The sequence below is a fragment of the Netta rufina genome (genome assembly GCF_964035555.1).
Source record: "Netta rufina genome assembly, chromosome: 16".
NCBI classification, from domain to species: domain Eukaryota; kingdom Metazoa; phylum Chordata; class Aves; order Anseriformes; family Anatidae; genus Netta; species Netta rufina.
Genome location: NC_140140.1, coordinates 16,045,080 through 16,067,311, shown reverse-complemented (window position 1 = coordinate 16,067,311; position 22,232 = coordinate 16,045,080). Strand labels below are relative to the sequence as shown.

Below are 22,232 nucleotides of genomic sequence, written 5' to 3'. Positions count from 1 at the left end.
GGGAAAAAAATGGAAATGCTTTGAGAAGGACGTAGTGAATATTCGTAAACTACAGCCAAACATAGAAAACAGTATCTCCCTGTAGAAATATTTTCTAACTAGAAAAGTAAATCTATCAGCTCACAGTTCAGTTTCAGCTACATTCAGGTCTAGGAGTCTCCACATTCTTATGTAATGCCTTAAAGCAGCAACAGACGTTAAACAAAATTAAAGTTTATAAAAAAAAAGTCTTTAAAAAAAAAAAGATTTGGTTTGTGTGTCCTGCATGTTCAGTGTACGTAACCTGACCAGGGTCCCTTACACCTGCTGCTGCAGTTTGGGTTTTTTTTTGGCAGTCATTTCAAGAGGTTTTGTTTGTTTAGGAAAAGCAATCGGCCTCTACAGTCCGCGTTTGTCCGCAGCACGCCAGCAGCTGCCTCCACCACTTTCTCCTCTTCAGCTCTGGGGTAAAATTGGAATATTTAATGCTCTGGAGGAGACTTCTCGCCTCGTCAGTGATGCGCGCAGCTTCCTGGGCTGGGTAATTAAAGCTCTTTTGTCCATACGTGTCGCTGTCATCGGTCCCTTAAGGAAGGGTTACCCTGCCAGGTTCTTTGGTTGAAGTTCCCCCAGCCCTGCTGCGGGGCCGTGCGTCCTTCCCGCAGCACAGGGACGGGGACGGGGAAGCTGCAGGGCCCACGGGAGAGACTGGCGGTCGCATCCTGCCCTCTCCCCCCAGGCAGCTGAGCTGCGTCGTTACCCGAGAGCCGAGGGACGCTCCGCTTGCTATTCACAGGCAAAGTAATCCTTGAGCGGGGTGAAGAGGTGCTGGATGACGGGGATGCTCCAGGACCTCCCGAGCAGCTTCTGGCGAGCCCCGCGGCTGATGTTGGAAACGTCGGTGTAGTGGAGGGGGAAGCCGAAGATCCTGCAGAGCAGAGGCACGGGGTGATGCTTAGCAGCTGGTCCCCGCCAGCCTCCTCTTGCCTCCCTTCTGTCCTGTGCCTCCCCACCAGCCTCCTCTCCTCTCTCCGCCCTTCCCCTGCCCAGGGCAGCCGTTCCCCACGCCTCGTGCTCCCGAGGAGCCCCAAAGCATCCGCAGAGGTGCCACTGGCAGGGCCAGCAGGGGCAGAGAGCCTGCACCTCCTGAGCCTGAGAGCCTTGCTGACCATCCCTGAGCATCGGTCACAGCTCATCCTCTTAGGACATTTCCCCCAAGAGCCTCGACACGCAGCCCGTCAGATGGAACACAAGCACCCTGTGCTTTCCCAAAGCACAGCAACGAATTCAGCTCACCAGAGCAGAGCTCAGGCTGCTCGGTTAGAGGGAGATGCTGGCAGGGATTAAGACCCTGGGATGCTGGCTCTATTTTAGCACTGGGTTACAAAAATAAAAGGAAAAGCAAAACTGAAGAGCCACCAATAACGTCTCAGCCGAGAATCAGCACTAGCCTTGAATACCAGCCAGTGAGAAACAGACACCAAAGGGCTGAAGACAATAGACCGTCCCTGCTCCCTCCCAGCTCTGTGGCAGGTCCTCCTGCAGCCTCAGCCTTGCCCAAGGCCAATAAATCACCCCCGCGTGGCGCCGAGTTGTTGGAGGTCACTTGCCAAAGCTCGCACGCTGCTGCCCACCCGCTCCAGCCAGATCAGAGCGGCTCCTCCCAGGCACAGAGCAGGAGCTTTTACCCAGGGCATCGCCTCTCTCAGGCCACCCAAAGGGGATTTTTCAGGAGCCCGTGGGTCCCTCTGCTCCCCACGGGTGACCCGAGGCAGGCACACACAGCTCTGCCTGGCCGCAGCCTGCCCAGGGCTGGGGTCTGGGAGCCTCCCCCTGCTCCACTGCAGCAGCCTGAAGAATCCTGAGCACGATCTCCTGCGGCACCACTGGGACAGGGAGATCACGCTGGGGTTCAGGAGCAGAGGCACAGCACGGGTCTGCCCCGTGATGCACACCACAAGAGGCCAACGATGGCTCCTGCAGCCTCCTCCTCAGCTGCTAAGGAAGTGGCTGAACTCGCAGGAGGTTTTTGCATACATGTGTATGCACGGCAATAATCCAAATACTGCTCCCCAGCACGGCTTTTGCCATGTGCACACCTCGCCCCACATGCCTGCTGCTCTTCAAGTGCACGGGCAGCAGCTGTGGCTCTTCAGGGAGGTTTAACCCAGCACCAGCTGCCCCATCGGCCCACGGCCACGGCAGGGAGGTCATGGCCATGCCTCCTCCTGCTGTGATCAGACCAAGCCCAGGTGCCACCTCCAGCAGCACGAGGTGACAACAGCCTGGTAGCTGCTATTTAACTTCCAAATCCCTGCATGCCTCTGGCTCAGCTTTCATTAGCTTTAATTCCAACAGATATTGGCAATTTAAATATAAACATGGAAAAATACTTAGCATGAGTCTGTGTTTACCGGCTGAGGCCTCGGAGTGCCAAACCCCACCTTTTGCTGCTAGGCAGGCGCAGGGCTGCCAGCGACCGGTTTGCCCCCAGCCATTCTGCTGGGTTTTGAGGTGAGCTCGGGGCTGCTCCGAGGCGTGCACAGGGCCTGGAGCAGTGCAGCCAGGCTTGGCGGAGCACCCCCATGCCTGGGCAAACCCACACTCCAGAGGCTGCAGCCCTGGGGACAGGAACGTTGCTGCACTTCTCATCATCACTCGTTAGCAAGCACATCACCACCCGCTGCTCCCCATGGGGAAATCGCCCTGCCTGTGCTCCCGGGCGCAGGGCTATGAGGGAAGCAGCACCACAAAACCAAACCAAACCACGGCAAGAAAATTACCTGTTCATCCCCGGGAGGTTGCCCCAGAAATAGCGAGCTCTGTGGGTAGCAGAGATCTTGATAGCGTCGATCATAACCGGGTTACACTGCAGCCAGAAAGAAGGGAGAACAAATTACGGGGTGGTCAGTGCACATCCTCTGCTCCCATAGGTGTGTGCTGGTGCCACGGGTGAGCCACGGGGATGTGGTGGCGTGAAGGTGCAGCACGGCCCTGCCCCGCATGCAGGGTCCTGCCACGGCGCTCCCTTACCTCCAGGAACCGAGAGATGTCCCTCTTGTCGTTGACCCTCATGGCCACCACGTTCTCAAACATCCAGAAGAAGGGGCGCTCCTCGCCCGCCTTGGGCCGGGCGTAGTTGAGCAGGTGGTAGAACTCGAAGAAGAGCCTCCCGGTCCCTTCTGCACGGGGGGAAGCGGGAGTGCTGGGTGGCGACCGGCCGCGGCCCCGCAGGGGAGGCTGCGGCGGGGGCGTGGGGGCCGGCGGGCCTGGGTGGAGACAGCGTTTGGCAGGTGGCCCCCGTGCTCTGTGGCTCAGAGCGGGGCCACCAAGGACCGGTCAGAGATGTGTGGCCCCATTTCTGAGCATCCCGGGGGTACCCGGCCCTCAGGGAGGAGCAGCCTTACCGTACAGCGCCTTCCTGGATGGGCTGACGAGGGACAGGTCATTACAGGGGCTGCCGCCGATCACCAGGTCAAAGGGACCCCACTCCTCGATCTGAGGGGGTGGACAGACTGGGTTAGGGGGCAGCAGGCGGGTGACCCTCCTCGTGTGGCCTCCCAGCGTGCCCCCCAAGCGCTCACGTTTCTCTTGGTGATGTTCCGGACGTCGTGCACGTAGGTGATGTTGCCCTCGTGCCGCACGGTGCCCACCGCGATGGGGTCCTCGCAGATTTCGGAGGCGATGTACTTCTCCACCTGGATGCCCAGGTCCTTCAGCACCAGGTACCCTGCGCCGGGACACGCAAAGGGCTCTGAAGCAGCTCCACTCTCGTCAGCCCCCAGCCTCCCCCAGGCAGGTGCTGGCCCAGATGACTTCTGGGCGAGCAGCCCCCTTTTTGGTGTGTTCTGCCATGCAGGTTTGCTCCCAGAAAGCAGAGCAGCCGTGCTCAAAATTCCCACCCCTTCCTTCCCCTCCTCCCTGCCTCCAGCCCCATCCAGCGGGAAGGGAGCTGCTGCCCTCACCCCTTCTGATGGGGACCCGCCTGTCCCTTGTCCCCTTCTCCCCACCAAGTTCTCCAGGACAGCCTCGAGGCTCCAAAACACCCAGGGCTGCGAGCCCTCGGCACAGTGCTCTGCCCATGCCTCACCTGTTGCTATGCCATCAAACAAGGAGAGCACTCTGATGGGCTTCCTCTTGGCCGGGGGCACGGCTGGGTAGATTTTGGGTGCGTCCTGTGATGGAAGACAGCAACGGATGAGTGGAACCAGGGCAGAGGCTGGGGGATTTTGAGCCGTCCCCATGCCCTCGTCAGCCCTCTTCGCCCAAGCCCTGCGTGCCAGGCTCACTGCCGCAGCCCTTACGTATTCCTGGCCCTTGTCGCTGGTAAAGAAGTCCTGCAGGCGGGTGTTCCAGTCCTGCCGGCGCTGCAGCACCCCGTAGCTGCGCTGGGGCTGGCACATGTAGCAGTTCCAGGGCTCCTGCTCCTTTGCCTTGGCCGACGTCCCTCGCCCCACCAGGACCTCCAGGCACTCCACGCAGAAGCACCTGCCCAAAGCACACCACCTCGTGCCCGTCACTGCCAGAAACCCCTGTGGGGTCACCCCAGCCTCCCCTGCCACGCACCACAGCCCTATGCCCACGTTGCGGGATGCTCTTTGCAATGGCACCCTGGCATTTAGGGCTGCTGACAAAAGCTGGTGAGCCAGGCATGGGCAGAGCTCCTGCCATCCTCACCAGGATCTATTCAGGTGCAGCCTGGCCCTGAGGGATGGGCAGGCAGCACTAGGAGGTGCTGGTGGCACCGACCCACGCACAGCCCCGCACCGAGCGGGGGTCTCACCTGCAGCAGCTGGCGTTGCTGCAGAGCAGCAGCTCCTTGCCCTCGCAGCAGACGGTGCAGTAGGACTGGTAGCCGTCTTCATCGTACATGTAGAAGAGCTCCAGGAATCTATCCTGGCAAAGCAGAGCCAGGAGGAGGGAAGGGCGAGGATCAGGATCCGTGCTTAATGCCAGAACTGGCACATGCTGAGAGCTCGGAGATGCCCCCCCTTGGGGCTTCACATGCGGCACCCAAAGCACGTGGGAAGCAGAGAGGAGAGCATGCAGAGGGACAACCCCGTGGTGGATATGGGGTCCAGAACGGATTTCCCACCCCATCCCATCCTGACGGTGCAGCTGGAGCCCCGTGCCCCCTCAGTCTTGCACTCAGCCCCGGCACAGCGCCTCTTACCCTGCACGTCTGGCACAGGCCTCCCTCGAACAGCGGGTGGAAGGTGGCCGGGTTCCTCCTCCCGCAGGACAGGCAGCTGTCTGAGAGGCAGAGAGCTCTGCTCACCCAGGGCTCGGGGTGCTCCTCACCACCGGGTGCCCAGGGCACAACCAGGAGCGCCCAACCCAGCGCAGGATCTGCGCCTCCGGAGCAGGGCTGGGAACGCCCGCAGCCTTTTTTGCCCTGCTGTGGGCAGGTCCTGGCCCAGCTGTGGCTCCCCCAGGGAGGATCGGAGCAGCTTGTCCATGAAAACAAGCAGAGGCCCATGGATCTGCAGCACCACCCCCATTTCTGTACGGTGCATTTCAGGAGGGACTGCCAGGTTTTGTCTAGTGCTGCCCTCAGGCACCCACACCCCCAGGCCCTTTACCAAGACAGGACAGGCAAGAGATTACCTTCGAGGCTCCCGCTGTTGTTCGTAACTTCGGAAACCATTTGCTCTTTATAAAATAAAATACACAAAAATAGATTTAGCATTCCTTAACGTAACAAACTGGAACTGTGCTCTACTTGAACTGACTAATTGCATTAAGACTGCACAGAGAAGGCAGGCTATGGGCATGTTAGAAATTTGGGGTGTACCCAGGGTGCACCTGCGAGAGGCAGATGGAGGGGAATGTCCCGATTGCTAAACCAACCCCGTTTGCAATGCCACAATATGGAGCTGGTCTCCAAGGTGAGCAGTTAAGGGAGCCCAGCTCACCGTGTGGTCTGCTGGTGCCCTGCAGGGTGCACGCAGGCAAAGCGAGACCACGGGAGCTTTCCTTTTCCCTTTTCTTTCCCCTGGGGAACCCCACACAACCCATGCTCCTGCCAGCCCACGCTGTGCCCTGGTACCTCGGGTCTGGTCCTCCTCCACTCGCTGCTCCTTGTTGCTGTTGCAGAGGGCGGCCTTCAGCCTCTTGGTGGGGGGGCACTGCTCGAGGCACAGCACCTCCTCCGTGCCGTTCCGCAGGGCCCCGTTCTCTGCAAGGGATGGGCAGCCTGGTGGGGACACCTCAGGGACGCCTCCTGCCCAGCCCCACAGCCAGGTCCCACCCCACAGAGCCCCATGGCCCAGCTCGGCCCCCGGGGGGTACATGGGGGGTGCATGGGGGGATGGCAGCACCCTGCACTTCAGGGGAGGGCATCTCTGCCCCATCTACATCCTCGTCCATCACGGTGCAGAAGATGGGTGCTGAATTCCCATCCCTGCTCCTTTCCCTTTCCCATCCCAGCAGTGACTGCCCTTCTGCCCTGTGCCAAAAAGGCTCCAGGCGGGGGAAGACCACTGGGGGAAGACCCAAGTGGGACCCTGCCCAGTATTTCCTCGGAGCTGGCAACCTTCCTCCCCTCCTCTCCCCATAGGAGGGCTGGTTCCCGCTGCTCTCCCCAGACCCCACAGTCCCCAGGGAGCCACGGATCACATCTGATCTCCAGCAGCAAGGTTCCTGAGGGCTCTTTACAGGGTTTTCTGGCAAAGCTGCCCAGGGCCACCCCAGCCAGGCCGGCCCCCCCAGGCCCTCACACCGAGCCCAGCTCCTGCCCCTGCACACCTGAGGTTTTGGGCGGCCGCAGCCCCTTGAGGCCCAGGGGCTTGAAGCCGGTGAGCGCCCAGTCGATCATGGGCTTCAGCTGCTCCTCCAGGGACTCCCCGGGGGTGGCTGCAAACGTCTTCCCCGACCGGCTCCGGGCAACCTGCCGAGACAGGAGGGGTGAGGGGGACACAGTGACTGAGGGCTGAGGTGACCGGTCCCCTCCGCTCCCTGTGCATGGGGCTGGGCTGGCCCCGGCAGGGCAGCAGCTGCCAGATTCCTGTGCTGGGTGTGCCGTGGCCATGCTGGCCCCCAGCGAAATTAAGCAAAGAAAAGGCACAAGAAGTGCCCGCAGGCTTGCGGAGCTGCAGCCAGGAGCATGGCTCATCCCCTGGATGGGGATCAGGCCCCCGGGGCTCTCCGTGCCAGCCCGTCCCAGGAGTGCAGGGAAGGATCCCAAAGTGCCAGGCACATCCCAGTCATCAGCCCAGGACCAGTGTGCCTGGTGTGACACTGCCTGGCTTGACACTGCCTGGCAATTGTTCCCAATTCCCCGGGGAAGCCAGGGCAGATTTCGGCCCCCATGTCTGGAAACGTCCCAGCAGAAAGAGGCAGAGGCTTTCCTGCACGCTTCTGTCCCCGTAACCCCAGCACAGATGGGGGGGAAATGATTAATTGTGGATCGTGGCGTGGGCTCCTTTTTGTTGAGAGCTCTCAAGGTGACTCACATGCATTACCCAGAGCCACCCCAAAGGCAAAGCAAAGCCACATGCCATGGCAGAGCAGCGAAGCCCCAGCCCCAGCCCCCTTCCCACAGTGCCTGCAAGCACCGGGGCTCCCTGCTCGCAGCCGGTGCCCAGCTTTCCGGCGGAGGCTCCTCTTCCTGCCCTCAGCCAGCATTTCAGTCGTTTCCTCAGCACCGAGCCCCCGAGGCAGCCACCCCAAGCCCCAGCCCTCGCCAAGCCCAGCTCGCTGCTCCCCCAGCCCCCGCGCTCCCCGCAGAGCCCAGCGCTTTGCTTTGTGCCCTCCCCAGCCGCAGACCCAGCTCTGCTCCGCGGTTACCTCCAGGGCATGGAATATGGCTCGGCGATAGGAAACCAGCTTATTAAACGTGGCAGAATTGAAATGCTGCCTAAAGGCCATCAGCCCCACCAGCTTGTCTGCAGAAACCTAGGACAGAGCGACAAAAGCTCAGCGTTGGGCACGGACACGGCTCGTTCCTGCCCCCGCAGCACGGTGCCCTCGCGCCCTGCAGCAAGCACCGCTCTCGCGGGGAAGCCAGCGCCGGCTTTGCACCGAGAGCAAGCCAAGCTGCAGAGGGGAGGGGGCAGAGGCATCGCACATGCAGCTAGGACAGGCTGTTTGCACCCTCTGCTGGCACCGCACCTCTGGCAGCACAGCCGAGTGCCATGGCAAGGAGGGATGCTGGAGGGCATCGCACACCAGGGCAGGGAGCGACCGGGGATGCCTGGGACAAGCCAGGACAGAGCCAGGTGGGGGTCAGGAAGGGGATGGGATGTCACCCTGCCCAGCTGCTGGATCCCGCTGCCAGCCCATGGGGGATGGTCAGGCACTGGTTACCGGCACCAGAGCTGCGAGAGCACCCCAGAGCCTGAGCTCCAGGCAAAACGCGCTGGATCCCTGCCCTGGGGAGGCAGCAGGTGGACACACGCACCCCACTGGGCACAGAAGCAGCCCCAGAAAGGGGCACAGACTGCACGAGGAGGAGACCTCAGCCCGTCCCCAGCCAGGAGAAGCAGCAGGCTTACCTCGGAGAACTTCCCATCTCCAAACCACTGCACCCATCGCATGCCCGAGACCGCCTGGCGCTTGGACGTGGCTCTGTAGGAGACGACAATCGCTGGCCACCAGGAGAAACCTTTGATCTTTCCCCAGACGAGTTCCCCAATTCCAAATTCCTTCCCATCCTGAAAGCAGAAGATAGAACAGATAAGCAAAAGAGCAAGCACCCACCCATGCCTTATCCCCGCACGCCGCCAGCCTTGTGCCGAGCCTGGCACGCCGACGCATGCTGCCTGCTCCGTCCTGCACGGCGGCCTGGCACCCGCAGCCATGCGTGCCCACTCCTGCCTTCCCTCACGGGGTCTCTGTAGGCAGCACAGAGCCCATTCCTGTAGAGCCCATTCCTGCAGAGCCCATTCCTGCGCTCACACAAGCCAGGAGCAAGGAAAAACTCCAGCTTTGCCACAAAGGGCTTGCACAGTCCCAGCAAGGAGAACGGGCAAGGCAAGGGTGCAGCAGCTCCCAAGCAGCACAGATATTCTCTCCTGAACCCCTTGCCCATCACAGTCATGTTTGTCCAGACAAACTTGGCTCCTGAGCTGCAGTGCATGGTCCATATCATGAGATGCTGCAGGTCCCACCTGGCTGCAGGGGCTTGGTGTTCTCTGGGCTCCTGAGCAGCCGAGGGCTCCTTGGCTCAGCAGAGCCCCTCTCGATGGGGCCACAAAGCAACCCCAAGAAGGGGGCAGCCCCCCTCCTCTGCTTCCCCCAGGGCAGAACAGAAAACAAGGCAGAGCTAAAACCAAAAGAAGTGCTGGGGAAGTTGGTGAGACCATGCCAAGGGCCCCCAAGCTGCAGCCCAGCAGGGAACACACCGACAGTGCTGGGGCTGGGAGTCCTGCATGGGAGCTGAGCGCTCCTTGGAGCTTTGTTCTGCAATTAGGCACCTAATTATGCAGCAAAACGCAATTGCCCAATTCCTGCAAGTCTCAGGCCCTGCCCTGATGCCCGCAGGCACTAAATCATTCTGCAGCTCCAGCAACTTTGCTCCCCTTCAGCATCTCCGGACAGAAACTCTTTCTGCCCGTCTCCGCGGGGCACGGCTCCCAGCCCGGCACACACCGTGCTCGGGGGCTGTTGGCAGCGTTGCAGCCCCGTGCACGGCACAGACAGCTCGGTGCTGCAGCAGGGCCCATCCTGACACAGGGGACAGGTACCCACTGCCCTCCCACTGCCCAGCACACGGGGAAAGGGAGGCACACAGAGGCGAGGCTGCCGAGCACGGAGCCCCCCGTACCTGGTACTCCAGCGCTATCCCCGCCTCTCGGCTCTCCGGTTCCTCAGCCGCCAGCTCGGCAGAGCCGTTCTGGCCCTCCTGGGAGCTGCTCCCCGAGAGCGTGCTGCTGCTCTGCGACGAGTCCCGGGAGTCGTCCTCCGTCAGGTCGATGGTGGTGAGGACGGGCATGGCCGATCGCCTCCTGGAGCTCTGCGCGGGAGAGCGAGGTGTGAGCACCCGCGGGGAACGGGGAGGGAGGAGCAGGAGGGAGCAGGTCCCTCGCCTGCCCCTGCAAACAGCACATCCCCCTAATCCCTGCAGCCAGGGAATGGAGAGCAAGGAGCAGGGGCACTGCTGTGGCTGGGCACGGGTGGGAGGAGAGGGCCCAGGACCGGGCACATCTATGGGAGTGCTGCTTTCGTTTGTAGGACACACAGACAGCAGGGCCACTCTTGCTCTCTTCCCTTCTCTCCCCAGGTCATCCCAAGCAGTCAAAGCACCCAGCACAACGCAGAGGCAAGCAGTAGCACACACACACACACTGCCTCGGAGGGAAACTGAGGCATGGGGCAGCTGCAATGTGCCCAGTCAGCCTCCCAGCCACGCACAGCAGGAGCACACATCACCAGAGCCCCGGGAAGCCCCTGCCCTGCAGGGCCCTCACCCGCAGCGGCGTTGGCAGGTCCCTGAGATTCTCCTCGCTGTTTGCTTCCTTGATTTTCATCTCATGCCGGGTCTGCCCTGCCTGGAAGATGAGGCGGACAGGAGGCTTCTGCCTGAGGCTGCTCTCCCAGCCAGCGCTGCCCCGTGGTCGTGTCTACAAGTGGAAACAAAGAGGTGTGTGGCACGGCCGCCTGCAGGGTGTGAGTGGCACGTGGGGACAGGCACAGCATCGGGGACAAGGGCCCAGGGAAGGCAAGAGGAGTGCGGTCAGCTGTGGGAGACCCCCAGGGTGCAAGACGCTGCCCTTCACCCTGCACTCTGCAGCAGCCCCCCTGTGCCAGCCCTGCACCTCGTGGCAATCCCCAGCACCCCTACACGGGTAGCAGCACCAGTGGTTGCTTGAATCAATTCGTGTTTCCAGGCACCGTGTGCATCCCCGGCTGTATTCTCCCTCCTCTCCCCTACACCCACAGCACCACGACAGAAAGCAGCGGGAGGCAGTGCCCAGCAGAGCTCACACAGCACCCTGCTCACACGGGGGTGTGCTCGGTCCCACAGCCCAGCCCTGCGGAGGCTCCAAGGGCAGCTTTTCCTCTGTGGTTTGCAGCAGCCGCAGTTTACAAAACAGCCTAACCCAGGCATGCTTCCGGCATCCGGCCTAACAGTTTCAAAATGAAATGAGATTTCTGCAGTGGGCTTCGCTCGCGAGCAGCCCCTGAGCCCAACGTAGTGGGAAAGCAGAATTTTCACCCGGCTGAATTTATGGCTCTCTCTTTTGGAAGCCGCACAGTCACAGGCAGATCTCCAACCTTGGGGTTTTATTTCAAAGTCAAGACAATAAAGCCAGAAGGCAAAAATGCTTCCAGACCCTAGAGGTTTGTCAACCTAGTAAACAAAAGGGAGGGGGAGCAAAACTGGGATCCAGCCCCCCAGCTGCTCAAACCAGGCCACCCTGAGAGTGGGAGACACGAGATGTTTCTGTCCACCAACACAGCAGAGACTTTTTAAGGAAAATATTCACACAGTAAGAGCTTAGACTGCTGCAACACAAGAGCAGGCATCACTACATTACATACCACACCCTCCTGCTGCTGCCGGCATAATGTAAATCACAGAATTTCAATATGAAAACAAACATTATGCTCGTAAATGAAAAATGCATCTGCTATCGGACCATTCCCTGGCACTGCACGCAAGAGCCACAGCAGCAGGGCCACGTTCCCAGTTAAGACAGGAGGGCGAGGGCCCCGGCCGTGAGGCTGGCACCAGCTGCCCCCAGTGTGTGGCTGCCTGCGGGCAGCGAGACCCCACAGCAGCCTCATTGCACACCTCCACACTCACCTCCTGTGCCTCCGAGAGCGCGAGTGGCCAGGACAGGTCCTCCTTGGAGAGTTCCTTGCTCACCCTCTTGTTCTTCAGGGTCGGCAGTCCCAGGCTCCCAGCGTCTGCACAAGAAGCCAGAGCAGGCTCAGCTCCACGAGCCGTCCTGTGCCTCTGCCCGTGAGGGCAGCCAGTTGTGTCCTGAAGAGACTGAAATCTTGCAGAACCATGGCCGAGAGCAGAAGACAAGTGGTGTCCTCAAAGGTGCCATGGCGGTGCTGCCACCACAGCAGTCCCAAGCCCCAGACCTGCTCTAAAGTCTGCCAGGGACTTGAACGGGGATCTCACGGATCCTTGTGTTTCTGAAGCTCAGAGGAATAACGAAACTGTGCACCTGCTATTCAGGGCTTCACCAGTTCATTTAAAGCACTTTCTGGAAGAGGCAGCTTCTGCCACTCCCTCTAGCAGGGCAAAGCTTGGCGAAGAGCAAGTGGCTTCGCTGGTGCTGCCTGGGCTTCCCTGGGGCCAAGGGCCAAAGCATCCTCCAGGCATGGCCCCACCAAGCTTGGTTTCCACTCCCTTCAAAAGCAGAAATCCCCTGGCCTCGTGAGCCCGAGAGCCAGGATCTGGGGACCATGCCCAGAGCATCCCAAACCCAGGACACAGCCCCTCCGGGGCAGCAGGCAGCTGGGACACCCCCAGCCCCGCTCATGGCACGGCACAGCAGGACTCACCCGGAGCACTGGGCGTCCCGTTAGCCTCCAGAAGGGCCGGTGTGTCTTTAGCAGGATCAGTGCAGTCCCCGTTGAGGAGGATCAGCCCTGCCCTGCAGTCCGCCTCATCCCGGCTGAGGTTCTCCTTTTTCATGGTTGCCTGTGGAAGCATCAGTGGAGAGAAAAATCAGCCACCCAGAAAGCCCCCAGAAAGGCAGAGCAGACGGCGTGCGCCATCCAAGCCAGCCACAGCTTATTCCCTTTGCAGCTCCCCTAAAGCACCCGGCGGGCAGGCAGAAGGCTCTGCTTGGAGATGCATCTGGAAGTGCTGGGTGCTGATGAGCACCTGGACAAAATCTCCCCAACACAGCCCTGAAGATCCACCAGCTTCGACGATCGAGGCCCCAGACACAGCCCGCTCACATCCCTGGGGAAGCACCGGGACTTTTCCCCAGGGCTGGCCCACTGTGGCCAGTCAGAGCTCCCCAGCTCCGGGATTTTCCTGCCCCCAGCCTCACTGTGCTCTCACCACCCCACAAATCTGGCAAACCCAGCAGCGGGGCGAGCGGTTACAGAAGCGGGTACAGCAGAGAGCAGGACACGGGGGAGCAAAGTCCTGGCGCCTGCCGCGCGTTCAACTGCCCTGAAGGCCAAAGGGGCCCGGCTGCAGCAGGCTCCGGGCAGGAGACACAGAACCCGCCTCAGGAGATGGGCTCTCCTGACACTGAAAAAGCAGCAAAAGCCACTTACACACATGCAGGGCGCGTGGTGGGGAGGGCAGCGGGCGTGCAGGCAGCACCCACGCAGGGACGGTGCCTCCTGTCCCCATCACGGCCCCGGCGCTCGCCTCCACACCGCTTAGACCAGGCTGGAGCCCCAGCAGCTCCCAGAGCCGAGCTGGCCGTGGGCACGCCAGCTGATGCAAACGTCTGCATTTACAGGCATTTGCACTTTTTGTTGGCACTGCTCTTCGCACGGGGACAGGCAGCTCTGCACAGTGCGGCCGGTCGATAACCTCCCCGTGGCTGCGGTAACGATGTTTTCAAGCCCGCAAAGGCAAACCCGCTGGGCACTTCTAGGCCAAGCGCCTTTATGCGCAGTCTGACCCCAAAGGAGCAGAGCAGAAAGCAGCCCAGGGCGGGCGTTTCCAAACCTCTCCCCCCTCCCCGTGCCGCCCGGCACCCTCTGCCCCGGCGGAGCAGCCATTTCGCTGCCGCAGCCCCGCAGGCCGCGCATGGCGCTGTGAAGAGAAGGGTTCCCGTCTGCCGCCACCAAACACAGCTCGGGCACGTCCCCTCCCCAGGCGTGCCCCCTCCCCAGGCACACACACACACACCCCCTACAGCCAAGGGCAGCACTGCCTGCGCCCCGAGCCCCCCGGCCGCCTGCCCCGGGGCCGCCCGGCCCAGCCCCAACGCCCCGGCGCAGATAAAGGCTGCCCAGGCGCTCCCCCGGCAGAGGTGGGGCCGCCTCGCCTGCACCCCGCCGCCTCTGCCTTCCCTCGGGTGCCCTTCCTGGATCCTGTTTTCGGAAGCGGGAGCTCCCAGACTCTCCCAGAGGCACCCAGGGCTGCGCTAACGAAGCTGCCTCATTGCCGGGCTATGGATCTGTGCTGCGACTTGCCCCTTCGCCGGCACAGTCATTTCAGGAGCACGTAACGCAGCCCGACGAGCTGCGGAGCGGTCGGCGTTACCCCTCTCCAAGGCCCTTTGAGGAAGGGCAGGCAGCCCCCCCCCCCCCCAAGCCCCACGCGGACCCCAGGCCCCGGCCCCACCGCCCCTTCCCGGCGCTCCCGCTCTCGGCATCGGCTCCAACTGCTTCGCTAACAATTGAGATTTCTGCTTTGAGATCATCTGTCAGCACCTCTGGCAAACAAAGACCAGTCGGGGTTTGATGTTTCAGATGCAGCGGGCTGCGTGAAAACCCTGGTAAAATCCAAAAGTTGAGGGAGGGCAGGTGGCCGCCCGGCACCCACCTCTGCACACCGAGACCCCGGCTGTGCGTCCCCCCCACCCGCCCGAGACACACGGCTCCTTAACAAAGGGACGGGAAGGGGGAAAATGGCACCGGCAGAAGCCTAAAGCTGAGTAAGCCCCTACAGCTGTGTGCAGAAATCCCGCTGCTGCAGCACATCTGCTCCCAGACCCAGCAAACAATTCCTGGGAGCTGCCCAGACTCGCTGAGCTGCCCCCGGCTGCCCCAGACCAGGCGCCCGGCCCCGGCCCCGTGCTCCCCAGCCCCGGATGCCCCTGGATGCAGCAAGGCACCACGGCACCGCGGCACCAGGCCGGCTGCTGGAGGGGCTGCTCCCTTCCCCAGCCTGCAGAGAGCAGGGGCAGCGACCACGGGCAGCAGCGATGCTGCCACAAAACCCAGAGCATCTCACAAAACCCAGCCCATCTCACCCAGGAGTCCATCCAGCGAGGTGGGACAGGACACGCTGCTCTCCTCTCAGCGTGGGAGCACAGGGAAGGAATGGGAATAGCACTAGGCTAGCGTGGCTGCTAAGGTCCAGGGAAGAACACAGCAGGCATGGCCCCCTCCCTGCCCCACTAAACATCCACAGAACCACACCAGGACCTTGAGGGGAACCTCGCCTTCAGCCCTCCCTCAGGAGTTCACAACTTGCAGCCCAAAATGGCTTTGCCTTTCTCCTGGGGCTGTGCAGGGCCAAGCACTGCAGGCAGCGTGCTGCCCCCGCCAGCCCCGCGCTGGCCACAGCCACCACGTGAGCCCATGGCAGCGGGGCCACCACATCACTGCGTGGGGCCAGCACAGCCACGGGGAGGGCGACACAGCGGCCACCTCTCATCCCACCCCACGGGAAAGGCCAACTCATGCGGATGTGCCATGGGACACGCAGCCGGGGTTCCAAGTGCTTCCCATGTGCCTGGCTCAGTTCTGCTGCCTGCGCAGGGAGCTCCAACTTTTTCTTTTGCCCAGTTATAAAGTGGAAAAAGAGTTGTTACATTGACTGGGCGCAAGCTGGAGGGCTCTGCCAGCCCACGGGCCTGGCTGCAGATGCGGGCACAAGCGCAGACATCTCAGCTCACCAGGTACGGGCAGGGCCTGCAGTGAATGCGTTGCTTGCTCCGTGCACTTCTCCAGCTGCACAGTCTGGGATCGCTCAAGGACATCCCATCACCGTCCTCTGATACGCAAGCAGGAGAGGGAACATTATACCACAACCCAAACTGCAAAGCTAGTTAACGCTTCATTTCCGAAAAATCTTCCCCTAGGCAGCAAATACCCATCCCTTCTCCTATTACTGCTGCCTTCTGCACCGAGACACGAAGCTGTGCACCCGAGACTGCCCAGCTTGCTGGTGAGGGCAGCCCAGCGGGCAGCTCCTGCAGCAGTCGCAGCCGTGGCGAGCCTCACCAGCTCCTGCTCCAGAGCAAGGCTCAGCTCTTTGTCCTTGCCTCCCCTCACAGACACACACCAACATGTGCACGCAGGGCATTACGAAAATAATAAGAAACAGAGCACTCCCCTCGCATGCTTCTCTCTCACGGGGGGAGGAGAAAAGCAGCACCAGTGTTTGCATTGCTTAATGCACTGCAAGCACGCAGACATACGCGACGGCGATACAGCTCGTGGAAGAACCCATGAAGAATGAAATAATCCAGAATTCCAGCTCGGATGTTTAAAGCTCCCCGAGAGGCTGGCGCTAGCTGCAGCCCATGACACTGCCTCGGTGACCAGGACATTCCCTGCAGCGATACCCCATGGAGACAATGAACCCGCTGACTCCAGCTCCCGCCCTAGTTTTGCAACACCAGTTTCTTTAAAGTTTGCCAAACTGGTTAAAGACCATGCCATAACGTTAACTGCTTAGAGAGCCTGCTGGCCACAGGATGCCCATTCGCTGCCTGGCCAAGCTCGCCGCAGCCCGGAGGCACGGAGCCTCTGCGCTCACCTGCGAGGCATCCCGATGAGGCTGAGCCTCCCAGCCCGGCTGGCCTCGGGGACCAGGGCAGCTCCCCCAGCCCGGCCTGGGCAGCTTTCAGTTTTCCTTCTTGAGAAAACAGAATCGCCCTTATCAGGTCCGTTTCCCCAGTAGGTGGAGAGATTGCAGGGGAGACAGGCGGACTTTGCCTCCAGACAGGGGCATGCATATCAAAAGGCTGGAGGAAAGCATTTTACATGATGGCTGGGATGGCAGCCATCACCCAAGCCCTGTTTGAATAACAAAAAGAAATAAAAGACCCCAATGGCCGGGGCTAGCTCCTTCCAGCCCCGGCTCCTGACGAGGGCTCTGGGCTATCACGCACACAAATGGCCTTTAACTGTCCCCAAAACCGAACATTTCCCTCTAATCCTGCGAAGAAAAGAGTCGCTGGGTTGGCAGTTGAGTAAGAAAGGGAGCCCATTTTGGCAGATATGCTCATTAAAAGGCCAGCCTCTCCCCTCCCCTGCCCTGTTTCCTGTGCCTGGCCCCTCTCCCCGCTCAGGCTCTCCCTCCGCACGCCCGGGCTGCGGCACTTCCCTCCATTTTCCCCCCCGTTTCCTTTGCTGCCCTCCCAGCCCCGCCGCGCTCCCCGCCGCAGCCCTTTTGTGGCCACCCCCGGGGTCCAGCAGCACGGTGCCCCTGCGCATTCAGCGAAGCTGGGTTGAAAGAAAAGAAACAAAAAACAAACCGGCCCCTCCTCTCCCAGTGAAGACCAGGCCTGAGAAGTCTCCTGGGCAGCCACCATCACAGCCAGCCGCTGCTCCAGCCGCTCTAGGCTCTTTACCATGCTCATCTCGCTCTCGTCCCGCCGGGCCGAGCCGCTCCGGCTCTGCCGAGCCCCCTGCCCGGGCCGGTGCTGCCTGCGGGCAGGGCTGGGGCCGCAGGGGCTCCGCCGTCGCGCAGGTGGGTCTCGGGTCTCGCTGGGCAGCGGAGTTCCTCCGTCCGGAGCGCCTACTGCATCATCATTCCCCTGCACAAAAGGAAATAAAGTGATGACAACGCCACCTCGCTGTCCCCGTCTCTCCCCCCACCCCGGTTGCTTCCAGCAGGGCACAAGGCTCCAGCCCCTCCCAGGGCCGGGACCCCTGCACCCCTGCCTCGCTACCCCATCACTTGGTTGGAACCTAGGTGGATAAAGGCAGAAAGCGCTGCCCCACACCAGACACCTCGTTCCTCCTCCTGGCCCATTCCTCTGGATACAGCATCACAGAGAACTCCTGGACCCCCACCCCGGGTGCCCACTGCTGCCCCCCGGCACTCCAGGGGCTTGTGCCCCCCTCCGGGGCCACCCCGCGCCCCCCTGTGCTTCCCCGATGTGCTCCCTCCCCTGGCCGCCTGCTGAGGAGCTGCTCCGGGCTCAGCGGGAGGAGGATGAGGAGGAAGATGAGGAGGAGGAGACGGCAGCCCTGCCCCGGGCTCACCCGCTCGCCCCCGCCGCTCGCCGCCGGTGCCCGGCGGCCCAGCGCCCCCCGGCTCCGGCCGCCCGCTGCCCTCGGTGCCCAGCCCGGGGGTGCCTTCACGCCTCAGCGCCGGCCGGGAGCCGCCTTCCTGCGAAAAGAGAGAAGGAGAGGGGCTGATGTCCTGACAGATCGCTGGCCCGAGGAGAGCAAAACAAAGGTGCCTCTGCCCCGCACGCCGGTGGCACCGCGGGCTCCCGGAAACCCTCCCGGCTGCTCCCGTGTCCGCGGGGAGCCGCTGCCCCCCCGGGGCCCCGCCGAGAGCCGGGCCGGGCATTCCCCGAGCCCCCCCGGCCCGGAGCCAGCCCGTGCCGTGCCGCCGTCGGGGGCCTGGGGCCCCGCGGGTTCGCCGCGCTCCCGCCGCAGCCCGGGGCTCTCCGGCGCCGTCGTCCCGACATCGCCGGGCTGCGGGGGAGAGCCCGGCAGGAGACCCCTCCGTGACAGCCCCGGGACGGGCCCGGGCTCCGCCGGGAACTCCCGAAGTTGCGGCAGGAGCCGGCAGGGCCGGGCGGCACCGGCGGGGCGGGGAGGGAACGACCGGGACCGGGGCGAGCCCCTCGCCGAGCCCCCGGGGGCCGAGCACCGGCAACAAGTGGCGGCGGAGCCCGCTGCCCCCTCCCGGTGCCCGCCGCCCCCCTCCCGCCGCCGGGGAGGCAGCGCCGCGACCCCCGGTAACCGGGCGCGGGGCGGGCGGCCGGGGGCACTCCCGCAGGACCCGGTGCCGCGTCCCCGCCCGGCCCATTGTCCCCCGCCGCCGCCGCCGAGCTCAACAAAGCCGCCCACGAGGATGCGCCGCGGCTCCGGCCCCGGTAGCCCCGGTGGCCTCGGCCTCCCCCCCGCCGCCACCACCGCCGCCCCCCGCCCCGGTGCCCGGCCCCGGGCTCACCTGCGCCGCTGCGGGACGCGCCGTCCAGCCTGGCCGCGCCGCCGCTCGCCGCCGCCCGCGCCCCGGCCGGCCCCCGACAGCCCCGCGCTCCGGTTACATGGCGCTTTAACCCTGCCCGTGCTGGGCAGCCCCTCCTCCTCCTCCTCCGCCGCCGCCCCACGCCGCCCGGCGGGGGAGGGGAGGGACGCGGGGCCCGCACCCCCCCGGCCCCCGCCGCCGCCGCCCCCGGGCCGCGCATCCCCCGGGGCCGCGCCGTGCCCCGGAGCAAGGCACCCCCGGGGCTCCGCACCCCCGCCGCGCCTCCGTTTCCCCGCGGGGCCCCGCATTCCAGCACTGCCCCGCGCCCCCCGGGGCTCCCCCGCTCCGCACCCCCGGGGCTCCGAGCACCCCCCGCAGCTCCGCACGGAGCCCCCGGGGCTGGCAGAGCTCCCCAGCCCGGCCGAGCCGCCCCGTGCCCGCGGCTTTCCATCAGCACTCAGCCCCTGGCCGCGCAGCGCGGCGCAGGACAGACAAAGCGGCGCAAGTTTTACAATAGTTTTTCGTTTGTTTGTGCTTCTCCTTTCCCGGACGGAGGCGAGCACTTGCGAGGGCTGTGCTGGGGCCGAGGAAAACAGGCTGCACGTCCCCTGCCCGAGACAAAGCATCCAGAGTCCACGTGGGGTATAATCTTCTCCGCTCGCTTGTTATTGCTTCTAGGTAGAGCAAAAAAGTGTATATCAGGAAGAAGAAGGAATATTATTATCCCGCAGTGGTAGAAATAAACTTTCAAGGCCAGGAGGAAAAATGAGCGAGCCAAAGCGACAGCAACCTGTGGCCTGGACCTGGACCAACCCACAGGCTGTACAGCAGGTTCCCCACAGCACCCCTCCAACCGTGCAAAGCACGAGCATGGAAAATGGGGGTGCATGTGCAAAAAAAAAAGCCCTGCAAGTGAAAAGAGAAGGAGCCGAGAAATCTGGTCTGGATAAACCTTTGGGAACGCGGCAGATTACAGCTCAAATAAACACACGGCAAATAAACCTAAAGCTAATTTGCAGCTCTGTTGTCTAGACTAAAACCAAGCAAATAGATTTTCCTCCTGTTTGGTTTTCCAAATCTGGAAAAGCAAAGTGCTTCTGCGGGTTGCACTCAGGCAACTTTCTAGGCCACTGCTAAGAGCAGAATTAGCCCTTGCTTCAGGGATCCACAGGCTCCTCTCCCTTTCGAGGGAAACCTTGCTGCTGCTGTTGGCCCCACTGACCTGCCATCAATCTCCCAGCCAGTGGAAACGCCCTCTTTCTCTCTCTTCCCCTTGGTTATCATTTAATTCAGGAGTGCACTTCTGTGCATACTGTTTGGAAAAGGCATGGTATCAAACAAAGCAGCTCTGAGCAGATTATGAGCTAAACCCTGACCCTTTCCTCTTTCTCTGCTACACACAGCCACAGAGAGATGCTGCAAGTTTATTTCTTAACTGTCAAGAGTTTGTGTGCCATTTCACAGGAGAAAAAAAAAAAAAAAAAAAAAAGTTCCTCTAAAGGGGATTTCATACTGAGGCTCCCTCCAGGCATTTCTGGTGCCCTGCATCAGGCCCTCAGCCATCCCTGCTGTACAAGAGCTTGCAGCCTGCAGCCTGTGCCAGACTGGTGCCGGAGCGACGGCGTCACCTCTCCCACCAGCCTGAGATTCTCCAGCATCGATAGGAGGGGAGATGTGGCTCTGGGAACAAAGCTCCTCTGCTCTGTCACCAGAGCATCTGCGAGAAGATGTGAAATGTGCCCAGGTGTTGGCTACAGGAGCAAGGAGCTGGGGCTGGGGACAGGTGGAGGACACAGCACACCATGTCCTGGATACGTCCCTGCCCTGTGATGGAGTTACTCTCCCACCAGCCGCACAGCCGGACCTGCCTGGTGCTTCTGCAGGGAATCATCCCAGCCAGAACCACGCTCACACCTGGCTGCTCTTCCTCCACCATCATTTCAAAGCGATGAAGCCCGTGATAGACACGGTGAAAGCCACTGACTGCCACCATCACGACAGAGTCAGACAGGACTGGTAACATCCATCCACGTCAGAAGTCACTCCTCATCCTCACCTTCCACTGTGAATGCTTACCAGCATCCATGCCAGCCCTTCCTCATGTAACAGCACTGCTGGCCCTGAATCCTCCTCCCCACCAAAGGCTACTCAGCTGCTGCCTTCTCTGCAGTATCCCCATGTTATGGCCCCAGTCCCAGATCCTCTCTGTCCGCCTTATTCTCTACCTTCAGTCCTCTTCCTTAAAGTTCTCTTCGCTGTCCTGGCCAGGCCAGCTGACATTGCTTCCCCCCCAGTGCTCACCTGCTGTCTCTCACTCTGCACCAAAGTGTTTGGGTTGGAAACTGCTCCGTGTTTCGTAAGCAGCATGCCTGGAGATCCTAGACAAATAAAGCAATTGAGCAAATATGTTTTATTACCTACAGCCTTCAGCAGTGTAACCTTGTAATTTCTGGAGACTGTAGGTCCCAGACTCCCAGACCCCAGTAAAGGCTCAGTGTTTGCTTTGTCCTCCGACAAGTAGAGAGAAGCCCCAGCGCCATGAAATCCCCTCAGACTGCTGCAAGCTCTTTAGTGGCCCCGAGGCAGGGAGCAGGCTGAACTCTTCTTTTCACTGCAGGCAACAGCAATGCTCCCACTGACTTCAGGCTTGGGGGTTTCTGTGTCGGTGTGCAGACACCACACGACACAGCGGGTCCTTCCTCAGACCACAGCTGACATCACTTTCATTGCCTGTTACTCTTCAGTGCAAAACCCCATCCGAGCACATCTCCCGTGCTCTGTGAGCTGGCTCCATGCTCCGTGCCCGAGACCTTGCCCCAGCCCTGTGCTGGCCCCAGCCTCCCCGCCAGTTCCACCAACTCCCTCATGCTCTGCAGGGCCCGGCTGCTCCTCGCCACGCTCCCTGGAAAAGCTCCTGTGCCCCCAGATTTGCTCCTGAGCACGGCGGGGAGCCACGCTACAGAGCAGCGCCGTGGCAGAGCTCAGGCCACTGAAAGCGAGGTCTGTCCCAGCTGTCGGAAAGCCTCAGCCCGCTGCCACATGTGGGAGCAGAGCCTCCAGCCTCCCGTGTAGCGGGGCTGCCTTCTCACATCTGTGGGGAATTGGTGTTTACACGGAGATAGGAAGTGTTATCCCGCCTACATGGAGTTTCTAGCCCTTCCTGTGGGCTGGCCAGGACCACATGATACAACTCTCTAATAAAAATAAGGTTAAAAACAATTATCATCTGTGTAACCAGAACATCTAGAAAGATTGCGGCAACCAGTGTGTAAACTTCAAATGAGAAAGCACACAAAGAGAAGTCTTCAATGCCTCTGTAACAAAGCCGGCCACAAAATCCTCTTTTTCCTAGAAAACAGGATGCGCCTGCTACAGCCCAACCTGCAGACGAGGCCCCCCAGCCCGCTCGCAGGTCTGTGAGCAGCAGGGTGGTGGCAGGCAGGGTGCCACCACCAGAGCCCCTTGCAGGCTGGGCTCCCCCACTGCTCCTGGGCAGCCC

At 61.8% G+C, this 22,232-nt stretch overlaps 1 protein-coding gene across 2 annotated transcripts; it reads right to left on the bottom strand.

The window, feature by feature from the left end:
* Positions 1-765: 765 nt before the first annotated feature.
* On the bottom strand, positions 766-17,165 carry DNMT3B (DNA methyltransferase 3 beta; the record flags this gene model as incomplete). 2 transcript variants are annotated; one of them, XM_084296882.1, is made up of 19 exons in its annotated part: positions 766-907; positions 2,763-2,848; positions 3,013-3,248; positions 3,387-3,477; positions 3,564-3,709; positions 4,070-4,154; positions 4,284-4,467; positions 4,763-4,875; positions 5,153-5,232; positions 5,587-5,631; positions 6,029-6,157; positions 6,727-6,868; positions 7,768-7,875; positions 8,475-8,633; positions 9,746-9,934; positions 10,389-10,541; positions 11,729-11,832; positions 12,442-12,580; positions 17,061-17,165. In XM_084296882.1, the coding sequence occupies 19 exons, from the start codon at positions 17,163-17,165 to the stop codon at positions 766-768; spliced, it is 2,436 nt and encodes an 811-aa protein (XP_084153008.1). The 2 variants fall into 2 exon arrangements, with proteins under 2 accessions (XP_084153008.1, XP_084153009.1); XM_084296883.1 differs by having other exon boundaries at positions 10,389-10,469.
* Positions 17,166-22,232: the final 5,067 nt, after the last annotated feature.